The sequence below is a fragment of the Aphelocoma coerulescens genome, chromosome 5 (assembly GCF_041296385.1).
Source record: "Aphelocoma coerulescens isolate FSJ_1873_10779 chromosome 5, UR_Acoe_1.0, whole genome shotgun sequence".
Classification (NCBI taxonomy): domain Eukaryota; kingdom Metazoa; phylum Chordata; class Aves; order Passeriformes; family Corvidae; genus Aphelocoma; species Aphelocoma coerulescens.
The window spans coordinates 64577341-64601715 of NC_091019.1; the positions used below are offsets into that span (position 1 = coordinate 64577341).

At 42.2% G+C, this 24375-nt stretch overlaps 1 protein-coding gene and 2 long non-coding RNA genes across 8 annotated transcripts; 1 reads left to right on the forward strand and 2 right to left on the reverse strand.

The window, feature by feature from the left end:
- Positions 1 to 4281: 4281 nt before the first annotated feature.
- On the forward strand, positions 4282 to 24375 carry DLGAP5 (DLG associated protein 5). 6 transcript variants are annotated; one of them, XM_069018600.1, is made up of 20 exons: positions 4282 to 4323; positions 4929 to 4986; positions 7482 to 7731; positions 8953 to 9161; positions 9623 to 9715; positions 10129 to 10213; positions 11900 to 11998; positions 12757 to 12827; positions 14493 to 14785; positions 15163 to 15281; positions 15364 to 15481; positions 15869 to 15954; positions 16504 to 16664; positions 17398 to 17490; positions 18897 to 19116; positions 20107 to 20329; positions 20692 to 20749; positions 21837 to 22002; positions 22375 to 22424; positions 23073 to 24375. In XM_069018600.1, the coding sequence occupies exons 3-20, from the start codon at positions 7491 to 7493 to the stop codon at positions 23193 to 23195; spliced, it is 2508 nt and encodes an 835-aa protein (XP_068874701.1). In that variant the 5' UTR covers positions 4282 to 4323; positions 4929 to 4986; positions 7482 to 7490; the 3' UTR covers positions 23196 to 24375. The 6 variants fall into 6 exon arrangements, with proteins under 6 accessions (XP_068874701.1, XP_068874699.1, XP_068874700.1 ...); XM_069018598.1 differs by having other exon boundaries at positions 8953 to 9170; positions 23073 to 24374; XM_069018599.1 differs by having other exon boundaries at positions 15361 to 15481; positions 23073 to 24374.
- On the reverse strand, positions 5849 to 8940 carry LOC138111983 (uncharacterized). The gene is made up of 3 exons (XR_011151517.1): positions 8847 to 8940; positions 7184 to 7301; positions 5849 to 6437 (listed from the first exon to the last, which is right to left on the reverse strand). It is a non-coding gene; the product is annotated as an uncharacterized lncRNA (long non-coding RNA).
- Positions 10352 to 11907, reverse strand: LOC138111984 (uncharacterized). Its single transcript, XR_011151518.1, has 3 exons — positions 11846 to 11907; positions 11453 to 11665; positions 10352 to 10444 (listed from the first exon to the last, which is right to left on the reverse strand). It is a non-coding gene; the product is annotated as an uncharacterized lncRNA (long non-coding RNA).

Here is a 24375-nt window from a genome sequence, read left to right on the forward strand (position 1 = left end):
AGATGTTCCGCTCCTAGGCGATGGAGACACAACAGAGGCACATGCCAAAAAAGATACAGGTTTTCAGCCAAAATTTAAAAAAAAAAAAAATACTGGAATTATTATGCAAGTAGGGAAAAGGATGGTCTTTTCAGAGGAAAATGCAATGGTCTTGGCCTAATCCAGAAACCTACTTCCTGCTGCTGAAACGTCATCTAATCGCACCCCACTAAGTGGTTTCTTCATCTGCTTTTGCTCAAAGGGATAAAAACACAATTCCCCCAAAGCAACCCACTCCAAAGTCCCTGGAAACAACAAAAACTTTGGTCTCAACTCAGCTTATGGTTGGTTTCTGGCTGAATCCAGCGTTTCTTCTGGGGTTAATTCCCGCTCCCCTCTTTGCCATGGAAGAAAACTCAAGATGGGTTGAGTCTGGAAAGAAGTGTGAAATCCTTAAGAATGTGGCTTTGGGCCATGGGGGAAGAAGCCAGCTGAGGATGCTTTCACCTGCAGTGCTGGAGCAGGTTTGTGAGTGGAATCTGTAGCAGCAGGGAACATTCGGTGTAAACACCCTGTAAATAACAGAGGATGTACAGATATGCTGAGATAAAACCACTCAGGCTGTGTTCCCAACTGCACTTTGCCTCCTGACATTGATAGTTGGCATTTTTGTGAAAGCTGGGAGCTTATAAATGCGCTACAACATCCAGCTTTTGGGCATCAGCTGCCAGAGTGCAACAGAATATCCAGAGTCAGGTACCTCGTCCTGCTATTTATAGTCTAGAAAGAGACACTTCCCAAGGGCAAGTGGAAACTCCCACATGCCGAGCAGAGATCAGGGAGAAGGAAACATCAAAGGAGGAGTGTATTGGAGTCACTTTGCATAGGCACTCTAGGTGTTTCCATCAGCTCAGGGTCCCGGGCCCACACATTGGGGTTTAGGAGTCTGTCAGTGCTCTTTGAAGGATCGGAACAATAACAATTTCTGTTTAACACTGTGGGTGTCGGGGTTGCATTTGATGTTAGTTTTTGTATGTGCTGGTCTGGGTGGTGGAAATACCCAGGAAAGGGAAGATGTTCTCCAGACTCATCCAGGTGAGAGTCCAAACATCTCTCTCTACCTGCCTGGAGCATGCCCTCCTCCCAGGTGACAGGCTGAGGCACTGCGGGGTGGCTTCCTCCCATTCCTGGTAAAAATGGGCTGCAGAGCAAAATAAACCTCACAGAACACAGCAAGAGGCTTAATGGTGCTCCACAGTTGCTCAAAGACAGGAATTTCACTTCTACTTTCTGCTCCTAGAATTTGTTCTGGTTTTTAAGCTAGCAACCACTTCAGATGAAAAGCCTGAGCAGAAGTAGGAACAGCAGCCAATGCATCATAATGAGTTTGCTGTTCAATACATGACTGAGAGGTTATCAATTAAATTTGGCAAGAGGGCTACCCTGTGCCCTCTGCAGCATCATGTTTTGCCTATAGAGGATTTTCTTTGACTCCATGCAAGTGGCTGTGGGGTACAGCTTTATAGCTCCATTTGCCTGTACTTCCACCAAAAATATGATCAGGAAATGTAATTATTTCAGGGCTAAATTTGGGGGTAGATTTCCCTACACTCTCCATATTGCTCTTCATTTGTGCAAGGGTGGGGAGAATCACCTTCACAAAGAACAATATTCTGTGTGAAGGAATGAAGAGCAGAAAGAGCAAGTTAGCAGATTGCCACATAATGATCTCCTCAGTACAAAATGTGTTGGATAATGACAGTTATATTGCCGAGAAATAAAGAAATTCAAATTGGTTCTCAAAGCTCAATGGCTAAAATAGGATATTATCATAAAATCATCATGTCTGTGTGAGAACAAGGAGTTTTACCTTTCAGGCATGGCTAATATCTGCACAGGATAATGAGTTTAGAAATTCATAACCCTTGTTTATCTCTATTAAATGGTAATATGCTTATTCCTCTTACCACAGTATTTCTCTTAGCACAATAAAATCAGTAGCAATCAGGAATTTGGTTGGAAAACACCTGATTAGTGTGTTTTATCTCAAGTGACATGGCAACACTTTAAAATCTTGGCATTATTCAAGCACACCGAGACCCTTGTGGTGACCTAAATATTGTCAGTGGAAGGTGTCTCTGCAGCACATTAAGGAAACCCATTCTGGCTGTAACATACCTGGCTCAGGTAACACCTGCAGAGGTGCACAGCAAAGCCAGGGCAGGTACTCGGGTTCCCCAAAGGGCCCACGGCTGTATTATCATTCGTGTTGTTATTTGAGCTCCTGAGATTAAGCCCAGGCTGTAGCAAAGCTTCCTAAATTCAGTATTGACGTCCACGTGAGTGGAAATGAGCAAATGTCAGTCCAGATGCTCTAAGGAGCAAACAAGTATTGTTTCAGCATATTCGGGTATGCAGTAAGAGAAGAACTGATTTTTGGTTGAAAGGATGACATTCCTAAACTCGCTTTCTCCCTAAAGCTTGTGCTTCAGCATGGCTCACATAGTTCAACTATATCCTGATGTAAGGTAGAATTGCTGAATGTCCTCAAATTCCTCTGCCACAGGAGGAAAAGTGGAGTAAGAAAAATCAGGAAACACCGAGGACTGCATTGGATTGGACTCTGTACAGTCTACAGACCTGAGCTCCTGTGTTTCTGTTGCTTAATTGGATCTTTTTCAAACCATCAGTTTGGCAGCACTCAATAACCTCCATGCTGATTTTTATCATCTCTAGCAAATAAATGATTGTAGGATTAGGCTGGATAGTCAATATTTATGACCTTTGCCGTAACCTTTGTCAGTCTGTGCAGAAACAGAGGGTGACTCTTCCCCGACTGCTCCCATCTGGGATGCCCAGAGCCACTCACTCTGCAATGATCCAAGACTGATCGCTGCCGTGGCGAACAGCTCTGCGCTGTTACTGTGGTCTTTACTCCAGTCATTGCTGTCTAAAAATCGCGTTTACATACAAAATTACGGATATATTTCTGTAACGCCAGAGGGGATCCCGCATTTTCAGGCAGCTGGAAGGGCATGGCTCTCCTCCGCCGCTGACCACCGCTCCTGCTGCTCAGCAGTTTCCCGTTTCCCGACAGTTTTGGGGTTTTTTTCCTCCAAACGCCGTCCCCATTTTTGCAGTGCCACCAAGCGGATGGTTCCTCCGTTAGCATTTGAATTTCCCAGGTTAGCACTTACAAACACAGAACTATCCAGTAGCTGAGAACGGTGTTAAACGCAACCCACCCCAGCAACCCGCGGGGTTGGTGCGATGCGTGTATGGGAGGAAATAAAGGGTCTTTAATAAAAACACTTTAATAATGTGTTTGTGGCCCTTTCAGACCTGTGGAGACCCAGCTTCGGCTCCTCAGGAGGTGGCACAATGCGGTCACTGAGGTGTGGACACAGACCTCGTGGGCTTCTCGGTTCAGGAGAGACATGGAGCTCCTGGAGTGGGTGCGGGGGAGGACGACAGCGGGACTTGAGCATGTCCCTTCGGAGGAAAGGCTGAAGGAGCAGGGGCTGTCCAGCTTCGAGAGGGGACCTCATCCCTGTCTCTGTCTGCAGGGAAGGCTCAGAGATGGACCAGGCTCTGCTGCGCGAGGCCCAGCAATGGCACCAGAGGAACGAGCAGGAACTGCTGCCCAGAAGTTCCACCTGAACGTGAGGAAGAACTGCCCTGTGCAGTGACCGAGCACTGGAACAGACTGAGCAGAGAGGCTGTGGACTCTGCCTCATTTGGGATATTCCAGAGCCGCGTGGACACAATCCTGTGCCATGTGCTTGAGACGATTAGACCAGACGAGCCACTGGGGTCCCTTCCAGCCTTGTCCGTTCTGGGATTCTGTGGGTGGTGGGAGGGTTCATTACTCTCCCATTCTCGGTGGGAGTGAGGGCTCTGCAAGCCCAGACCGCTGGCGGGTGGCCGCCAGGTCCGGCTGACCCCGGAGCCAGGTGACCCTCGTGTACAGGTGACTCCAGGTACAGGCAGCCCCCACACAGCCGACCCCCGCCGCCATCTTAGCGCCCCCCCGCGCCGCGCGGGACGGCAAGGACAGGCCACGCCCCCGCACGCTCAGCGCCTTCACCCTCCTCACTCCGCCAGCCAATGAACGGCAAGCGGGGGCGGGGAAACGCTCCGAGCAGCCAATGGGCATTAATCATGGCCGTTGGGCGACCAATAGGCAGCTAGCTGTGGGGGTTCGGCGCTGCCCATCACTGGCCGCGCGTGAGGCCAATGGGAGCGGGCGGGCCGGCGCTGGCCAATGAGCGTTGGCGGCTGAGATTTGAAAGCGAGGCGGGGCGGCGCGCGGCGGGGGCTGAGGGGTGCGGGCGGCTGGGACGGGTAATGGCGGGCCCGGCGGGGATTTTGGGGGTCCGGGACGGGCTTTCAGGGGTCGGAAGGACCTTGACGCCTCGGCAGTGGGCTCCATAAGGAGATCCGGCGTGCGGGTCTCTCCTGGCGGTGGGCTGGCAGCATGCTTCTTTGGGTTGGGGCGCCTCAACCCTGAGGCGCTGTCGGGGAAGGGAATGAAGGGACTGTCCTGGGGGGACCCGGCTCAGCGGGGTCTGGGGTGTGCCCGACAGTCTGTTCCGACCCCCGGGACCCGTCTCGAAACCGTTGAGGCCAGGTTTTACTCAGTCTCTAAACTTAACGGGTTCCCGCTGTAAATGTAACGATGTTTGCTTCCCCTGCTCTGTTTGCTTATTATTCAGGCTAAAAGAGCACCTAAATGTTTTCATGCTCATATTGCCCTTTGGTTCTTAGGGTGTTGCTGGTCAAAAGAGTCTCTTTTCCTTCGCTGTTATTTATTAAAATACATCTTCAGCTTTAATTTTTGGTACTGTACCTTAGCCAGTCACTAATCTTTTGCATAAACCCTCTGTCCCTTTCTTGCTAATAGTCTTTAGTTGAGTTTATGCCAATTTAAATACCAATTAATCTTCTAGGCTCCTGTTTGGGCAAGATACTCCACGGGAACAGTAACCTGGGAAGAAGAGGAGACAGGTATTTTTTGTCCTAAACACATTTTTAGGATACTGAGCATGCCATCATTTTTAATGAGACCACAGAGATCACTGGGAACCTCCTGAATTGGGAATACGTTTCTGGGAAGCTCTGTCTGTTTCTCTGCTTTTATTACATTTGCTATCTTCATCTGTAAGATTAATTCTGCAGGATTTCTTACTGAAATACGGATCACTTCTTCATGGGACTTTTTAATGGGAGAAGTCCTAAGTGGACTTGTACTTCAGTAAATACCTAGGAAAATATTAAAAGTAGGAGGTAGAACAGTGTTAAATGTTTATCAGTGTTTAAGGCAAGTGCAGCTGTCTGAGAGCTTGCCTGATAGATAACAATGTATATTCTGGGAATATAGGTTGTGTTGCCATCAAGGTTAAAAACTGTGCATGCACTTTGAAAGGATTGCTTTACTTAAAGAACATGTTTAGGGGTAAATTTAGGAACTTTGTCCTGAAAAAGGATGAGTGTAAAGACTAAACTGCTGCTTTGAGGAATGTTTTTCATCCACTGGGCTCAAAAGCCAGGTGCTTCTAGGACATAGATAGTAGAGCTGTATTCCCACTGTTTTCTTTATGGCTTTCTGTAATGTCATGTAATTACTAACAAGATCTGTAATTACTAACAAATCTGTAATGACTAATTCTGTAATTACTAGCAGGATCAGTTCAAATATGATTATTGGAGATGCTCATGTATTAATCTCCCTTAATCACTTAAATGTAAAGCAGGGCAAATATGACCCATGAACCACAGTGGAGGTTTTTACAGTCATCATTGACTGGCATTTTTAATCAATTTCTGAAAGCTGGAATGCAAGATGCAGGGTGAAGCCCAAGATATTCACAAATCGGGTGGTGCTGGCATGGACCAGCTCTTCCAGGATTGCATGGAAGAGATCCAGTCCCTGATTTGTGTTTTGATTTTTATTCCCCTCTGCTTTCTAACTTCCATTGACCACTTTGCTCTCCTGCAGCACTGAACGTATCAGAAAAAAAGGAGCAAAATGCACCCATTTAGGTTTCTGTCCAGTATCTGTTCTAAGCAGTTCCAGGAGGTTGTGCAGGTGCTGTTGGTGCTGTGTGAGTTCCCCCCTGCATGAACACTTCCATGCAGTGGGGAACAGGGAACTGCCACTGCCAGCACTGATGGCATCTGAACAGGCTTGCTCTGTGTTCCTTCTTCCAACACCTCAGGATCTCTCCTTGACTGCTTTTCCCATAAGCATATGCAGTTTATTTCTGTGTTATTTCTATTTTGCTGCTGTTTTCCTTCTAACATTTGGGTTTTCCAGTTAGGCTGCTGGTTGAGTTTTTGGCTTTTGGTAGCACATAGATGGGAAGGGGATGGCCTTTAAGAAATCCTGCACACCCATTGTCAAGTCTTTCCAGTCTAGTTCACTGATGGTTCCTTTAGTTTGATCAGAGCTTGCTGTCCTGAAATGAAGAACCTCAGTAAATGACTAAATTACCAATTAATTAATAACTATTGGGTGTTTAGCTCTGTCACCCTGCTTGCTGTAAAGCTGTTTTCTGTAAGTGGTGGAAGATGAGATATCTGAAAGATCCTGGCTGAGGTGGAAGACCCTTGGCAAGACAGGTTTCAGTGGGGATGCAGGGGATAATAGAATCCCAGAATGGTTTGGATTGGAAGGGACCTTAAAGCCCATCTTGTTCCCATTGCCTGCCATGGGCAGGGACACCTTCCACTATCCCAGGTTGCTCCAAGCCCCATCCAACCTGGTCTTGGACACTTCCAGGGATGGGACAGCCACAGCTTCTCTGGGCAGCCTGTGCCAGGGTATCGCCACCCTCACAGGGAAGAATTCCTTCCCAGTATCCCATCTATCCCTGCCCTCTTGTCCATCCCAGCCATTCCCCCTTGTTCTGTCACTCCATCCCTTGTCCCCAGTCCCTCTCCACCTCTCTCGTAGCCCCTTTAGGAGCTGTTAGCACAGCAAGTGCAAACCATCTGACAATTGGCTTAAGGCTTCCTCAGGTTAAAAAAGATGGGGAGGAATGCTGCTTGAAATAACCAGTATTTTATTGCAGTTGCATCCTGGAAACATCCTGGTTCTGAGTACTCTTAGCCATGACAAAATTCCTTGCTATCAGATAGGTCTAATCTAAATGGAATGTTGCTTCCAAGTATTGTCCTACAGCCTTGTCATTTACTTGCTCACCTCCTTAATGTGGAAAACAGCTGTGGAGAAAGCAGCCCAGCCAATCCCAGACATGAGTGCAGTGTCCTCTCCTAATTCTGTGTCAGACTTGTTGACCACTCAACAACCAAACTGGTCCCTGGAATGAATAAAAATAATGAGAAATTGCTGAAAGAGTCATTACTAAAATTATCATTGGAGTTTTCTCTGGTCACATACAGAAACAAAGAATTCAGGGCTTTGCTCACAAGCAAACTTTAACAAAAATGGAAAACAAACTCTGACAGTTTTTTCCTAATCACTATGATTGTTGTCTAAGGTCATCAGGATGGCTGCTACCTCCCAGTTTGCCAGTCGATACAAAAAGGATTTGAGTACAGAAGCCCTCAGAACCAAGGTTGCCCGCAGGAAATCCATCCTTCAGAAGGAGAACAGGCACAAACTCTTTGAAAAGGGCCGGCAGTTTGGCCTGGCAGATGTCAATGTTCAGCTCTCCAAGGAGAGGGGAATTTCTGAGCTCAAGGAAACCAGAGAATTGTGCTCTCAAGAGAACAGCAGTCTGAAACAGAGTAAGTAAATACTTGCTACAGACAATTTTTTTTAACGTTAAAAATTTTAAGTATGTCTAGTAGCATTATCACAGAAACCTTATAGCAGTCAACATTTTAATTTGACAAAAAAGTTTAAGATTTAAAACCCTATCAGCCTTTCCAAGTGTTAAAATCAAGGAAATAAAATCTTAATACAGCTGTGCCCTCCTCACTGCTCCGGTGGTGTGAATAAGGCTTTGCTCTGATTTGGCTGCAGCAGCTAAAGGAAGAATGTATTTTGTTACTAATATTCAATAGGAAGTGCCTTTATGATGGCTTTGTCCTTTAAGATGTGAAAAACTCCAATCAAAAATACCATCTAACATATAACTGATGCCTGTCATGTGCTTAAGTTGTACTCAGCAATGGGCAATTGCATATTATAATTATATATAAAATTATTAATGGATAAATGCATTGCTTGATTTTATTTTGAAAATGGCTAGTTTTTGATAACTTATTTTTCCTCTCAGAAAACAGGGCCTGCACATATGCTGAATTTTGCTTCCTGGCTCTCCTGGATGCTTAAGAAATTAAGTTAATATTTAAAAATGTTAATAGGTTTTTTTAGAAATATTTTCACCTTTAGTATTTTGATAGCCAAAGATTATTGGAGTGCAGTCTGTATGTAATCATATAAAATAAGAAATGTAATAAATGTGTCTTGATTATATTTAATAAATTTCAACTTTAAGTGGATATTAATTTTTAAGGTAGACATAACTCAAGTTTGCAATCTCTTAAGGTTTTATTCTTTCGTAAAACTTCTGCCTCATTTATCCTCAGCCTGAGGCAGACTTTGGTATCTAAAGCTGACCTAAAGCTCAGCTTCTAAAGATATTGCAAGTGTTTGAATAGAGAAACTGGTACAAATATATAAATAAGTAACTGAAGTGTTAATTTTCATACTAGCAACCCTGCAAGAAATGGTATTTATAATTCCCTGTAAAATGGGAATGAATTTACAGTAATCCTCAGGTGGATATTTGGGGAAGTCTATTTGTAAGTTGAAATTTTCCATTGAATTCTCTTTTAGTGGGAAGGGCTAAAACAATTTTAGAGATTCCAGACAGTTCTTCTGCTCTTTGACTTACGTTCCTCTTCTAGCTTGGAAAAGTTTAGTGAAACTTTCGGACTTCTTGTCGTCTCAAAAGTATCTTCATGATTTTCTAACACGTCTGTCTTCCATGTCTGCTTCAGAGCAAGCCCCAAATGCAGCCACCAAGAGGATGAACGAGCGCAGGGAGATGCTCCAGCGCTACAAAGAGGAGAAGGAGCTTCGCAAACTGCAGGAGCAGAGGGAGAAAGCCAAGAAAGGGGTGTTCAAGGTTGGGCTGTACAGACCAGCTGCACCTGGATTTCTTACACTTGCCCCTGAGGAAGCAGTGGTAGCAAAGCCAAGAGAGACAGTAACAAGGGTAATATTTAATATCTAAATTAGTTATATCTGTGTACTTTGTTTAAATTGCTGTTTGTATACAAGATGTGTATGTTATTCCAAATCAGCTGTTTATTTTGCAAAGGCTTTATTAGTGTTTGTTATGATAAGGAACAGTAAGGGAGTAATTTGGCTCATTCTCTTCTTAAACAAAGCTGGAGATACTGCTAGTGATATGTGGATTTTTGTATTTATGACTATGTTCAGTTCAAAAACTGGAATGATTCATCCACAAATGAAAGAGCTGCGTTATTTTAGAACTAGTAACTTGTTCATATTTAGTCAACTCGGTTTTGAAAGCTTTCCAGTTTACACACTTGACCCATTTTGCACAGGCATGTTGTTTTTCACATTTATGCTTCTTGTTCAGTCTCTCAGTGACGAGGGGGAAGAGGAGTGTATTAACTCTTGTTTCCTTGGGGATGTTTCCAGGAAGCTCCTGCTTTCTCTGGAAGGGTTACTCGATCAAAAGCCAAGATCCAAGAAGGAAAAACTCTGATACCAACTGCATCTAAGTCCTCTACGGTTTGTTTTTTGTACATATATGACTTCAGTGAATAAATTTAGAGAAAGGGATGCAATTTCAGACTCAGGGTAGTATCTTTACAAGTTTGATTAGATCAGTACAAACAGAAAAGAGCACAGGTTTTCTGGATCTGTTTTTTAATCAAGTTTCTCAAGATACTTAAACTGGTGCTTAAATATTTTTCTTCGTTCTTTTTCTGACAATTTCTAGTTTGATAATGCATTTTAACATATCCCTAAACCAATCTATTTTTGTTATCCTTTGTGTCTCTCTACTTTTTAAAGCCCCCTGTGACAATTATTTGACTTTCTTCCCTTACTGTAATCTAGGATAGATAGATGAGGAAAGAAATTGGGCTGCTGAATTTCTGGAAATCTGTTACTTCACAAAAAACCTGCTTTTTTTCTTGCAGGTCAGTGCCCGTGGGCAGAGCATGCGCCCTACACAGGCAGGACATAAACAGATGAGTACAGTCAAAGTGGCTGAAAAAGAGAAAGGTATGGAAGTACATCTGAACCTGAAAGTTGGGGGTTTTTGGGGGAAAGATCCCAGTACATTTCTGGGTGTAGGAAGCAAGGAGGAGATTTTAGGATGGCCATTCCTACCAAGGGCAGCAGCTGGCAGATTATGAAGCCTGTGGCTCCAGGGATTACGTGAACTTGTTGCCTCCATAGGCTGGGGGAAATGGAATGCAGGATCCTGACAGTCCTGGTTACTGATTATTCTCCCTGGGAGAGGGAAAAGAAACAGGTCAGTAGGCAAGCTGCACTGCTGCCAGCTGCCTCAGCTCCTGGAGCTGTGCAGAGGTTTCTGTTTGCCTCAAGAAGAATATCACAGGTAGTGACTGCTGCTGTTACAGAGGAGCAAGTGCCTTGTGTCTGTCGCTTTCTGTGCCACAATTACATATTTTTCTTAAGAAAACAGCAGTTTAAAAAACAACCTGCACCACCTCTAGGGGGCTAGAATACCTTGGATCAGAAACTCTTCCTCATAGTCCAGTGATATCCTTAAGTAGATACAGCCAAGTTACGTGGAATATTGATGTTAATACAGGATATTCAGTAATTCAGAGTGAAATGACTTTCACATCATTAATTAAATCAGCAAGCAGCAGACCCTTATTTAAATAAATTTCAGCAGTGCCTTTGGTGAATACTGAAAAGATGTATTATTAGTGTTTGATATAACAATTTAAATATTTAATTTTTGAAAAATGGTCATCCACTAGACTTGATTATTTGTTTTGTACTGAATCAAGGATATACATTATATGTACTTAAGCTTCCCTGCCCATGGCAGGGAGGTTGGGATGAGGTGATCCTTCAGGTGCCTTCCAACCCAAACCATTTTGGGATTCTATGAAACACCAATGTAAAAATATTTGGGAAGTGAATGTTTGATAAATCCAATGTTGTAGTTATTTATCCAGTAATTTTTTCCCAACTTTTCATTCTAGCCTCTACAGAATTGCAGTTTGACATTAAAGACAGGAATAGCATTAACAGTAACCAAGTGGGGATTTCAGACAGGCAGAGTATGGAATAAAAGAGCTCCTGTGAAATTTGTCTGTGCAGGAAAACGCTGTCATTTTAAGAGCCTATTAGAAGCAGTGCTAAATTACAAAGATGAAAATGATTAAGATGGGTAATACGGTGCATGAACTTGTCATGTTTTATGAAATATTTCAGAGGCAATTAGTCTTAAGAGTACTTTGTTAGATTGCATTAAATTCTGACCTTGGAAATCTTTCATATAATGGCCAGGGCATCACTTTGTTACACCGATGGTTTGCTTAAGCTTCCAGCTGTGCAAATAACCATGGCAAAGTTATTACTCTAGAAAACTTCATCTGTAAAGCAGGAATGGTGCTGACTCTGATTGCAGGGAACAGTGGGAAGCATTCCTTAAGCTTTGTGCATGGCATCAAGCACACTGGTGCCTTGATGGACCTGTAGAGTAAAACCACCTTCAGTCAGGATCCCTCAGTGCATTGCCTGGATGCCAAGGCCAAGCTGTGCTGATTGCCCTGAACTGACCAAAACCACCCAACCCTGTTCATTCTGGCAAGCCCCTGATAACTGCTGGTGCATTTTTCTGATTTCTACAAAATGTAAACTTTCAGTTATTACCTGAGTGCAGCTCCTTATTTAACTTGGAATCTCTGGGATTAATCTCTCCTGCAGTGTTGCAGACTGCACCCCAACCAGCCCCAAATGTGAGAGTCACCAGAGCAGCTGCCTCTGCAGCCAGGCAGGTCCTGAAACCAACAGCTGCTACTGCTGGTAAGTAAGGCAGAGTTGTGTAGCTCAGCTGTACCTTAGACTGCATTTAACTCATGCCAATTATCTTATAAGAAAAGGGCTAAATGCTGGATCACTCAAGACTCTTGTCTGGAACTGCATTGCAATATCTGTATCAAGATGTTCAAACTAACACTGGACAGTTTCCCACAAAAGCCATCAGTGTGGAGCATCAATGTCCACATGGTAATGACAAACTCAAAGAACAAAGCCAGAACTGGTAAAGATTTGCCTCGTGGGTGTATGACTTTAGGGCCATATGATTATTAAATGTGTGAGCAGGAACAGGAAGGTCTCTGGAAGAGATGAGAGCCTTTGTTCTTCAGGTTAGGAATTTCTCTTTGTCCGTGTTTGCTTCTTTACTAGAATTCAATATACCAACAGAATTCCTATGCCATATAGAAATTAAAAATCTAAACTCAAATTGGTTTGACACTCTCTCTTCAAACTTTAAGGAAATAAGGTGACTTTTATTTTTACTATATGACAATGTCTTAAGATTAATGACTTAATGAATCTATTTTCTTGGTGATACATCTGTTACTAGGCTGTTAAATCCTAGGCCAGGTTTTCTTTCGAATGAACTTTTGCAATGCTGTTTCTTCCCTCTAGCCACCTCCCATCCAAGAAATAAAACAATCCCTCCCATTTTTAGCAACTGGATTTTTATGGCAGTGTTTTGGTGAAAGATTACATTATTCAGATGCTTTTTTGACCTCTGGGAGTGTCTCTTTTTGTAGGTAACCAGTCACAGAGAACAACAGCAAGCGTAGGAAAGCAGAAGAAAGCTGTCAAACCTGATACCACAAAGGTAGGTCATGTAATAGTTGAAATGGAAAAGCAGTAAAACTGATTTAAGAGCCAGTAACTGTGTCATTGTAGCTGAAATGTTCAAGCAAAGAAGTAGTAATTTCACTAATAAGCTAGAACTTGGGAAGGAGCTCCAAGTATTTATACTGCTCTATTTTTAAAATTAAGATCAAATTTAGTGCCTGTATAGAGCCAGAAAATACTGTGAGTTGGAAGAGACCCACGAGGATCATCCAAGTCCAACTCCTGGCCTTTCACAGGGTAACCCCAAGATTCCCACCATGGATATGGATGTGACTGATGGATGATTTGATTACTAATCAACATCTGGACAATGATTTAAAATAGACAAGAAGCTCTTACATGACATATATCTGATGTTTTAACTAGCCAAAAAAAAAAAAAAAAGACTGCTTTGCTGGCTTTATCAAGCAGCTGTAAATTCTGTGCAGTTCATTCCTTTTTGAAGTGCATTCTGAATGGATCCTTTTCCTGCTCAGGTAATGATATGAGACTGCAGAAGCTAAGAAATAAACACAATTTTAGGTTTTGAACCACCAAAAAATAAAGCTGGAAATGCTATTCTCTGCAAGGTAGAATGGTATTCTCTGCATGATTTACAACTGAAGGCAGTCATTGTGGTTCTTGCTATCATCACTTCAAGGATTTTTTATTGCATTCATGTGCAGACAGTTCTGTGCAAGAGCTGTCCATGATTTCTTCCTTCTTTACGTTCCACCCTTCCCTCTCACACCTCCCATCTCCACCTTGTTCCTGTAACTGCAGCTGTGCTCTAGTGTGTTTGAGATTGTGCAATCACACCCAAACAGGAGGTAAGAGCACTTGTATCTTCCTTGGACAAGCACCTCTTCACCGGAGGGAGTCACTGCCAGTTGGTAAACTCTTACTGCAACCACAGGCAACCTGTTTGAAAAGGTTGGTTAAAAGCAAAGTTCAAGGTTTACATTCCTAGCAGGGGTGACTAAAGTATAACAAGACTTTCAGTGCATTGAGGATGCATATTTTCTTGAAAAACACCCAAAGTTTTAGCTGGCTTTAGTTAACAATCTTGTTTAGGTATCTCAGAAATGTGTTCTGTGTGACTATCTGGTCACTCATCTCGTAAGAATGTGAATTATTGTTTAGTTTTTTTCTCCTCTTTTAGTGACATTCTGTGGTGCTAACTGCACTTGGGTTGCATTCCTCAGCTATCAGCCTATTCCAGCTTGTTTTTCAGTGATAGGATTGCAGTATGTATATAAGCTGTGATTATTCAACAGGCCTAGTTGGATTTGTAGCCAGTAATTCTGCTCTTGAGGATTTTATCACCTTAAAGCTTTTTTTTCTAGCAGTGGGAGCAAGCATTTGCCAATTTTAATTATTGTTTTGGTAGGTGAGGTGTTCTGCTTTAGCCCCTGGAGTGGATTGTTGCATTCTTTGTAGTGAAGTGTTACTTCTGTCTCTAGAATGATTTGCAGGTGTCAAAAATGGTTGGACTTGTTGGTAACTCATCACTCCTGTACAGGTGTGCTGTTGTAGGAGCTGACTTACCTTAAGCTGTTCCCTTCCTGATGGCTTTCAGACACTCATGTTATAATTCAGCCCATGCTTATTGCAAACACATGATTGATTGGATAATTTGATTTGTCTGTCTATGCTGTTACAGGTAATTCCTTCTAAACATAAAGTGGAGACAAATGCTGGAGTGGATCCCAGGGTGAGAAGTTCTGCAGCTGATTCCAAGCATTCAATGCCAGTAGAACTTCAGCAAGAACAACGCTCAGTGGAAAACAACAATTCTTCTCCAAGGAGACCCAGAACACGCTCCTTTGCACCTCAAAACTTTGTGTTTCAGCCTCTGAGTGGATTAGCAACCTACAGTGTGACACCCATGTCTCCTTCAAGGGCAAATGCTTTTTTGACACCCAGTGCTGTCTGGAATTTTTCAGAATCTTCAGTGTAAGATTCTTCCTTCTAATGGGGCCTAAAATGCAAGTGAGCCTCTCTGTGGGGATGCAAAAAACATTTGTCTACAGAGAGATTCACTTTGTTACAAAGTGTTGTGTTGTTACACCTGATCCTCATGGCTTCTATCACTGCTTAAATGTGGACTTAATACAACAGCAGATATGGATATAATCCATAATTCTGTCCTTTAGAAGCAGCTGTCAGGGACTTTGCCCTGTATCTACCTGCACAGATTTATTAATTTATTATGAGTTCTCTAGTGTTGTGTGGAGGTTTGCCTTCTAAGCTGTGCATTTCTGTGTATTTGGCCATATTTGATGTCACTTTCTCAATGTGTCGTAACTAAATGTACTTTTCTTTGTTTCCAGCAAAATATTTGAAAAATCCAGTGAAACTAAAGCTCAAAAGCCTACTTTAAAAAGTCAAAATTCACCTGCTGTTAAAGGCATTCAAGAAAAGCAAATGACCACAAGTTTGAAAGGAGAAGGTAGGAAGTCAACATTTATTTTATTCTAATGCTTTTAATTATCACCAGATTCTGACCAAATTCCTTTCATGTTTTTCAGCAGGTGAATCAGATGAGAGAACTTCCACTCAGAAATCAAGCAAAACAACTCCTCTCTCAACAGCACTTGCAGTGAAGTCAGATGATAAAAGAGAGCAAGAGCATGATGTGCCCTATTTCAGGTTTGGGTTCATTTGTTTCACTTCCCTGATGTCCATTTGAAGGTTCTTAATATGAATAATGAGACATCTTCTAAAGATCAGCTTAATTTAATGGTGATTGGTGCCCCTGTCAGCTGTGACCTGAGCAGGCACACATTCCTGTCTTCCTTTTTGTACCTTTAGTGCAAGGAATGAATATAAAATTCTGGAGACTGACACCCTGTCCTAAGGATCATGAGCTTGAAAGGAGTAGAAATTGCACCTCAGCCAGTCAGCAAAGTAAAACAGTCTAATGGCTTCTGCTTAAAGATTGTGGCTTCTCTGAAAGCAAAAGGATACTAGCCATTGACAGCCACAAGTCTGGAAATGCTCCAAATCCTTATTTTTTCTCTATCCCTGTATTTTCAGAACCACTCTTCAGGCTGAGAGGGAGAGGCTGCTGTCTCAGTGCCTCCAGTGGGAAGGAAACCTTGAGCTGGACATTCCAGAGGATGGTAAGAGTGAGCTGCAGTAGGCACTAGAAGGAGGGTTACAGGAACTGAATGGGACAGAGGGAAGGACATGTATCTGCTCTTTGCAAAATAGCAAAAAAAAATTTTCAAAGCTGTGCTAGAGAAAGTTTAGAGTTGCATCTGCCCTAAGACAAAAAGTCTCCTATTACTAAAATTTGTGTAGCACTTGACGTGATGGTGATTGATAAAGTGAACAAAGTGCACATCCAAATAGTTGTTCTGTTGCCAGTCTGAAGTGTATTCAAATGTATGAACTTTAACCAAGCTAATTTTTAAAAATAAGATTAGTTTTTAATGTGGAATAAGTACCCTTATCTGGGAAAACAAAGATGACTCCAGCAATGCATATCTTTAAGACTTGAGAGAGTAATTTTTTTTTGAAAGAAGCAGGTTTAGAACAGGTCAGTGGACAGGGAAGCTCCATCAGAATTGAATTGCAGGTTTGCAATAGATGGGACAACAAATTCCAGACACCTCAAACACTTATTTATCCAAGGTGTCCTGTATTGTTTTTTTCCTTGTTGCTACCAGCTAAAGACCTGATTCGCACCACAGTTGGTCAGACAAGGCTGCTCATGGAAGAAAGGTTCAAACAGTTTGAAGGACTGGTTGATAATTGTGAATTTAAACGAGGTGAAAAAGAAACAACATGTACAGACCTGGATGGATTTTGGGATATGATTAATTTTCAGGTATGAACTTGCATGTTAACGTAGTAGAGTAAAACTGATGTTGTTCTTTACAAACTGTAGATTGAAACTAATTGGGTTTTTTTATATTCGGATTGGTTTTTATTTTGGATTTTAAAAATGCAAGTCCTTGTTTTAACACTTTGTGGCAGTGAATAGTTGCAGTTGCTATACTATGACTTATAATTCATGGACCAGTTCTTCTGCTGTGTCTTCTTGTGGCCTGTGTATCTTGTCTGTCTCTGGAATGACTATGTTTGGCCAAATATTAGTCTGTTTTGGAGTGAGGATACAGCCAAAATGTCTACCTCCCAGTTTTTGGAAAATTCCTGAAGCTCACCTGAAAAGTAGAGGTTCCATGCTTCAGTATGAAAATAATGCAGAAACTACATATATAAATAACACTATTTAGGGGTGAGCTTAGGTGATAGAAAACCTTCATCTCTTTTCCTCTGTTGATGCTTTCTTTGGGTTCAGAATGAAATATAATATTCTGAATTAGCCAAAGGTTGTAAATCAGCATTCAACAAAGGAATTTGTAAGTAGTTAAATGCAGAGATGGATTTGTTATGGTCCTAGGCATGGGTTTTGAATTCTCTGCAAAATACATGAGGGTTTGATCTGCTTCTTCTGAGGTATTTCAGAGATTGTATCCTGCAGGATGGAATACTGTGCTTGTTTGGATAAAGGTTATTTTGCAATGTATTCTTTTGCTTTCCTTATACATGACCAACAGATTGAGGATGTGAATAAAAAATTTGATAATCTGAAGAAGCTTCAAGACAATGAGTGGCAGCCACTTGATGTCCCAAGCAAAGCAGTTGTCAAGGTATGAGTAGCCCCTAAAGCACATCTTGTATGGCTTCTTTAGATACATTAAATATTAAGTGAAATTCCTCTCAGGGTGCACCCTTCTCCCTCGCCTCTCCCACGTGCACTTGTATTATTTGGTGAGTTTAGTCCTAGTTGCCTCTTTTGGCTGGTAAGATTAGAGCTAAGAATTAACAATGACTTTTTTGGAGTCTTTGGATTCTATGCTAGTAAGACAAATCTATTAAATTTAGGATATAAACTTACCATGCAGATGTAAAGCAGTTTATCTGGGCCACTGGTATTGGCACTGAAACTGAAAAGGAAACCACACAGGAATTTGGCAGTGACTGCCAATTTTGAGCAGGGAGTGCTCAATTATAATGGTGTCCCATTAAGCCAACAGCATGGGTGGCTTTAAACTGCTGCTTCTCTAAGCACAAATGGATCTGACACTCTCCAAAATAAGTTAGTGCTTATTGCAAAATAAGCTGTAATATGAGTTGTTTTATCTACTCTTTGGTTTTGAAATATATAAATTGCTTCTGACTAGGTATCAAGGTGTATTTGCATTGCCTAAACTCTGTGCAGTTCCTTGAGACTGCTTAACTAATCATAAAGTTGATATGAAGGTGGATAAGAAACTTCAGGCATGGGAAAACAGAGGGAATATGGCCTGTAGGAGCTGCCCACAAGTGCCAGAACCCTACAGGTGGTACAAAAGAAAACTTCCCTTGGAAAACTGAATGCCAAGAGAGACTTCATTGATTGCCTGGAGTCTGTCCTGTGGTTACACTCTGTCCCTGCCACTAGGAGTCCCTGCATCCCAGTGCTTCCAAAATCTTACTGAATTTATTAGGAAAAAAGGTTGTATTCTGCATTTCTGAACTGCAGACTCCGTTTGAAAAAAAATCTCAATGTTGTCACCACAGACTCATTTTAACAGCTGGATGGCAGCCCAAGAGATGCTGGGGATGAGCAGAGGCCTTGATGCATAAAATTGTAGCATTGTTGAGGTTGGAAAAGTCATCAAGTCCAACCATTTCCCCAGCACTGCCAAGGCCACCACTGACCCCTGTCCCCAAGTGCCAAATCCACATGGCTTTTAAATCCCTCCAGGGATGGGGGCTCCACCACTGCCCTGGGCAGGCTGGACAAACCTTTCAGCAAAGATGTTTTTCCTAATATCCAATCTGAACCTCCTTTGGTGCAAATTAGGTCCAGTTCCTCTCGTCCTATTTCTTGTTCCCTGGGAGCAAAGCCTGAATCCCACCTGGCTGCACCCTCCTGTCAGGGAGTTGTGGAGAGGCAGAAGGTCCCCCCTGAGCCTCCTTTTGCTCCTTGCTGTGTCTGTGTAGAGGTTCATGTGTAATTACTCCTATCCAGAGAGTTTCCAGGTGTGACCCAGCTTTTTTACCATTCCAGAAAAAGGCTGTTCCAAGTAGAGTGCCCAAAACCAAGCTGGAAGCAGCTGCCAGAACTGCTGCCCGGAACCGCCTGGCTTCTGTGAAAGCAGCCATGAGGGATAAAATGAAGAAGGAGGGAGCTGCTGAGGGTGCACATCAGGAGAGGCTGCCAGAGGCAGAAAAAGTGGTTTTTGAAGCTGGGTTTTTCAGGATTGAAAGTCCTGTGAAAAACTTTTCAGGTAGGTGAAGCTTAATCATGATTTCTGTGACTTGGAACTACTGAAGAGAGTTTAATCTATTTCACTGGAGAGAGGAATTGTGCTGTTTATACTGGCTACTACTCCAGTACTGGACATGCTATTTCAACCAGTGACTAATTACATCAGGGCTCCAAAGTAAACTGGTGTACATGAATGTGCTGATTTGAGTGGTTATGGCAGCATGAAATCCCTGCTTAGACAGAGGTGAAATAGCTGGTTCATGTTTTTCCAGCATAAATTTAATAATGAAATTCTAATCTGAGCGTTCCCAGATTCAGCTGACGAGCCTCTTCATCAAAGTCAATGCCAGCTCACATCCTCTAATTGTAGGACAGGAATTGGGATCTTTTTTTTTTTTAACTAAACCTCTTGCAGTGCTGTCTTCAAAGCTGCAGATAAAGTCTACCCATAATCTGTGTTCATGGTTAACAAGATTGTAACATAATCCAGTTTGCTGTAAAAGCTGTTAAATAGTTTGAGGTTTTTAACAGGTGCTCAAAATATAACTTCATTTTCAGCATCTTATCTTATTGACATCTATGAGCAGCCAGTATTTCCAGTAATTCTGCTTCTCTCCCATTTTTAGTTCATAATTTGATTTTAAATTCTGGGTTTTTTTGGTGCAGATCTCTCTTCTCATCACAAAACTAACAATTTTTTTATGTGTCTCTTGTTAGTAGGGGAGATCTCCTGAAAAGCTTTGAGCAACACTGGGTTTAAGCCAACTCCAGCAGAGAATCTGTTATAAGCATCAGTTCTGAATGTGTTTTAAACTCTATTAAATTTGAAAGATGAAAGTTAATAATTTCAATTTCTCCTTGCAAGTGTATATAAGATTTCCATATAATATTTGTATGAGATGATTTAGCAAGCAGAAAACAACTGTGTCCCTGGTTAGAATCATAATGATCAGTTCATTTCAGTTTCTGGAAACTGCTGTAGGAATGAAACATGAAACACATTTTCCAGGTTTGCTTCCAAGGACCCCTGGAAAACTGGCAACTCCAAGACCATCCATCAGAGCTTTGCACCTGAACGTTCCTTCTCCTCTCCGTGACCCCGAGGATGCAACTGCAAAACAAACCCCATCAGGCCTCAAAGGCTTCCACCCAGCACAAAGTTTGAAAATGGACCAACTTCCCACTGAAAAAACTCCCCCACTGGATAAACTCCCTGATGGTCCTGAACAAAGGTAGGCATGTTAAAGCAGCTTTTAATTAACCTTGTACAAATAATGTTAGAGTTGGAACTGAAAGACATGATGTTCATACCCGTTAGATGTTACCTTTCAATTTGGCAGCAATAAAGTTTGCAAAGCACTTGTGACTTTTCCTTCCCTTAAGCAAATATTAAGAGCTTTGCCCAAATGTAATTTTGCTGCTGGGGGTAGAAGTTTATTGTATGCCCAGGAAGTTTGATGTAGCTCACAAATGCCAACCAAGCCAGCAAAATTGCAGAACAAATTGTAAGATTAGTTGGGCAAGTCAGAAGATGATTGAAGGTGGTTGATGAAGATGATTGAGAAGAATGGAAATGTTTTGGTTTCTTTTCCAGCATTTCTGTGGTTGCAGAAGAAATTTGTCTGGTTGCTGGCACAGCAGAGGGAAATAAGGTAAGTCATGCATTGTTCATGGATGTGCTTTAAATACTCTGTTATTACTAGCAAAGGAAAAATTCTCTTGATTACCCCAGACACTTGAACTTCTGATCAAATCCTCACTCTAGAAATTTTGTGTATTCCTCAGGGCAGTGCTTTTTTCCCTCTGAGGATGGACAAAGGTAGGGACTGCTGCAGTTTGGGGACCTTGTCTTGCTCTTTAGAGCTGTATTTTGGAGGTCCTGGCTGCTCCATGAGGGACACTTGTCACTTGGACAAGCAATGTTCCTAGAAATCCACCACCTCCTCTTTTCTGGTGTGGATTTTTTAAATGCTTGTGCATTTATGGACTGTGACTAAAAGCAACAGCACTCAGTCCTCATGCTGCCACAGCAGAGCATTGGGCTCTTAATCTCCTTAAAGGTATAGCAAGAACTAATCCTAGTGCCAGAAATCCATGTTCTGAAATGTCTGAAGACTTGGTGACATTGCCTGTGTTTGAGTAGCCTTTAAAAAACAGGAATGTGGCCTCTTAATTTAGATGATACTGTGCTATCCAGTGAGAGCCAGTGCTGTGGGCTTAATCATCATTTAGTGCCTTTCATTGAAAGTGGAGTATCTTCATTTTGTTACTGCTTAGATCTGTTCATGACAGCAGCAGTCATTTCCCCTCCCATCCCCCTACATATAATACATATTTGAAAAATCCTGGTTACTAATTTTTTCTTATGCCTTTTACTTCCTTCTTTCTCTATCAAAATGAGAAATCTCTTGTTGGTGATTTCACTCTCTGGGGAAACCTTTCAGTACTGCTAAAAGGTTTTTTTTCTGGAGGAAAAGTCACCAGATAACACTTGAAGTTCAAAAGCTTCTTTCCTGTGGAAGAACTGTCAAAGGGATTTTCAGGCTTTAAAGGGTGTTTGGGGTATGGGTCACAGCCTTAATTAAACCCTGAGCCTTGGTCTGCCTGTGCCTCATGCAGTGCCTGGAGTTAAAACTCCATCTCTCCTGAATTGTCCATAAAAACTGTAGGTTAGATGTGTGGACTTGGTCTGACATAACAAAGACATGGCTGGAAGCAGAGAAAATCCCTATTTTTCAGGTGCTGGGAAATTCTAGCAGTGAATCAAAGGCAGTGGATGGCATGGAAGAGATGGAACTGTCTGCTGCAGAACAAGGACAAGACATCGTCATGTGCAGCCCGGAGAAGGATCCCAGCACAGACACAAACCTTGCTCAGTCTGGAGAGCCACAAATACATCAAACAGGTGCTTGTCCTAGAGCTGCATGGTGTGGTTTGAGTGGCATTGCTGGGGCCTTCTGGTTGTTCTAACCATTTATAATAATCTGAATATTACTCTTTGAAATCGGTGTCAGCTTGATTTGTGTGTGCTGTTAGCAAAGCCTCCCTTAGCTGGTGGGACAAACACACATTGCACATGAGCAAACAGTGCCCCAGCATTTCTCTGTATAGTTTCTGTGTGATTATGTGAAGCAGAAAGCTGATAAAAAGAAATAAATACAGTTTAGAGTTTGGATTTCTTCTTTTAATAAATACAGAAAACAATACTGATATTTCAGCTTTGAAAACTTTTTCAGAGTAACTTTTTTTTAAAAAAAATTATATACTTATTTTTCAGATGTTTCACGCAGTGGTTTGACACCCATTGACAGAAATTCTCTTGATGTGGTAAGTTGACCTTCAAGTTTATTTGACTAAGACAGGCTGTGTGTTGCAGGACTGTTAACCTTTGCTGCAGTCTCAGTTACTGCACAAAGAAAATTAAACTTACATGAATTGGCTTGATAACATCTTTAAATACAAACCACATTCCAGCTGTCTCCCTGCTTGGGCTCACACTGGTATTCCTTATTGCTCATGATGAGTGTAGGATGAATCAAGACATTTGTAACAGGACCACGTCGGATTCTTGTCAGATTGAGCCTTTAAATTATGTTTCTTACACATTTCCTTGTAGATGTTCACTAAAATAGCCTTTTCTTTTCTTCCTGGAATTTTTTAAGCCTACCCCAATGTTTTTTTAATCACTTCAGCATTTGGGGCTGGAAGTAACATTCAGCAGGGAAAAGCAGGTGTGCAAAAGCTTTCACACTTAATAGAATTAATAGAATTTGGGTGTAGGATTTCTTTTAGGATATGGATTATTGAGTTGAGTATGGAATGTCTGTCTTCAACATGGACCACATGTAATCACTTTTTATTTTATGCTTGCAAATAAGCTTGCAAAATTACTCTTGGGGAAATCAGAGTCCTTCCAGTGCTCCATGGTTTAAGTGTTCCTCAGACACTGACTCCACACTCTGGCTCCTCCCACAGCCAATGCAGGATGCTGAGCTTCCCTTCACTCCAGTCAAGACCAGAGCCCAGAAGTTTGCAGCAGCTGAAGTATTCAGTGACCTCATCGTGTTTTCTCCTGTTGCTCCCTCTGGGGATCAATGAAAAGTGACTTAAGATGCAAAATATGTAAATACTGTGACCAAGAAGCCCACAGAGGGTACCTGGAACACAGTCTGCTACACTGGAACTGTGCTGAGAGAGGAAGAGTACCTGTGGTAGTGGATCTGATAATGGGTTTTGTATCATTTTATGGTGTGGTTGTGACACTGCTGTACAACAGTAGTGGGCTGTGTTCTGGTGATCCCTGCTGTATCCTCTGGCTGTAAATTCTGACTGCAACCTGAAGCATTTTTATGTTGGTATCATTTCATATATTTCCTGTCTCCTTCAGGTTGTAAAACTTTAAACTTTCTGCCCTGACCTGACTGACCTCATGACTTATTGTTATTCCAAGGTGCCTACCCCACCAGCTGTGCCTGTGCCCCTTTTCTGCTGGGAGGGCACCTCCTGGGGTGCCTGTTCCCTCCTGGAATACTTTGTCACTGCTCTGGGGGTACCTCTGCTCCCTCAGGCTCCAGTGTCTGGTGTGTTAACACCTGCCTCAGCACCAGCTATGGCAGTGTTGGATGCATGCAATTCTTTCCTGGGGTTAACAACCACTGGGTTTGTAATATTAGAAACTAACTCAGAACAAGGATTTCTAAGTCAGATAATTTCTTGGCTATGTATTAAAATAGGCATTGATATTATTTCCTTTAAGGATGCAGTTTTCTACTGAGTATCTAAAGGACCTTTCTCCTTTTTTTTGACATCTTTAGGCTCAGTCTCTTCTCTCATCTTGTTCCTTGTGCATTCCCCATCCAGACTGTAACATATTTGTGCATAAGGAACATGCCAGTTCTATAGACTCTGGATTTGAGGACTATTACAGTACCTGCAGTTGTTGTATTTTTAACAAATACTCCACTGGGCTTCTTCCTGTACTGGTGACCTTAGTGTAACACACACATCCTTCCACCAGCCTCGATCCTAAACCAAGCAGAGAATTCAGTCCCTCAGCAGAAAGTGTCGCTGCCACTGCCAGGAGGGGTCGTCTGGCTTAAGTTTTAACCTGGAAGCTGTGTACTGATTACACTGAATAAAGAGAGGAAGCTGATGTGTGCTGGAATCCACTTTCTTCAATCCAGTGTCCTGTTCATTACTAAACTTCAGTTCTAGGGATACTTCTGGGTACCTTTTAATGACTTTCCTTCTGAGGAAAGATTTGGTTTGGGAGGGAACT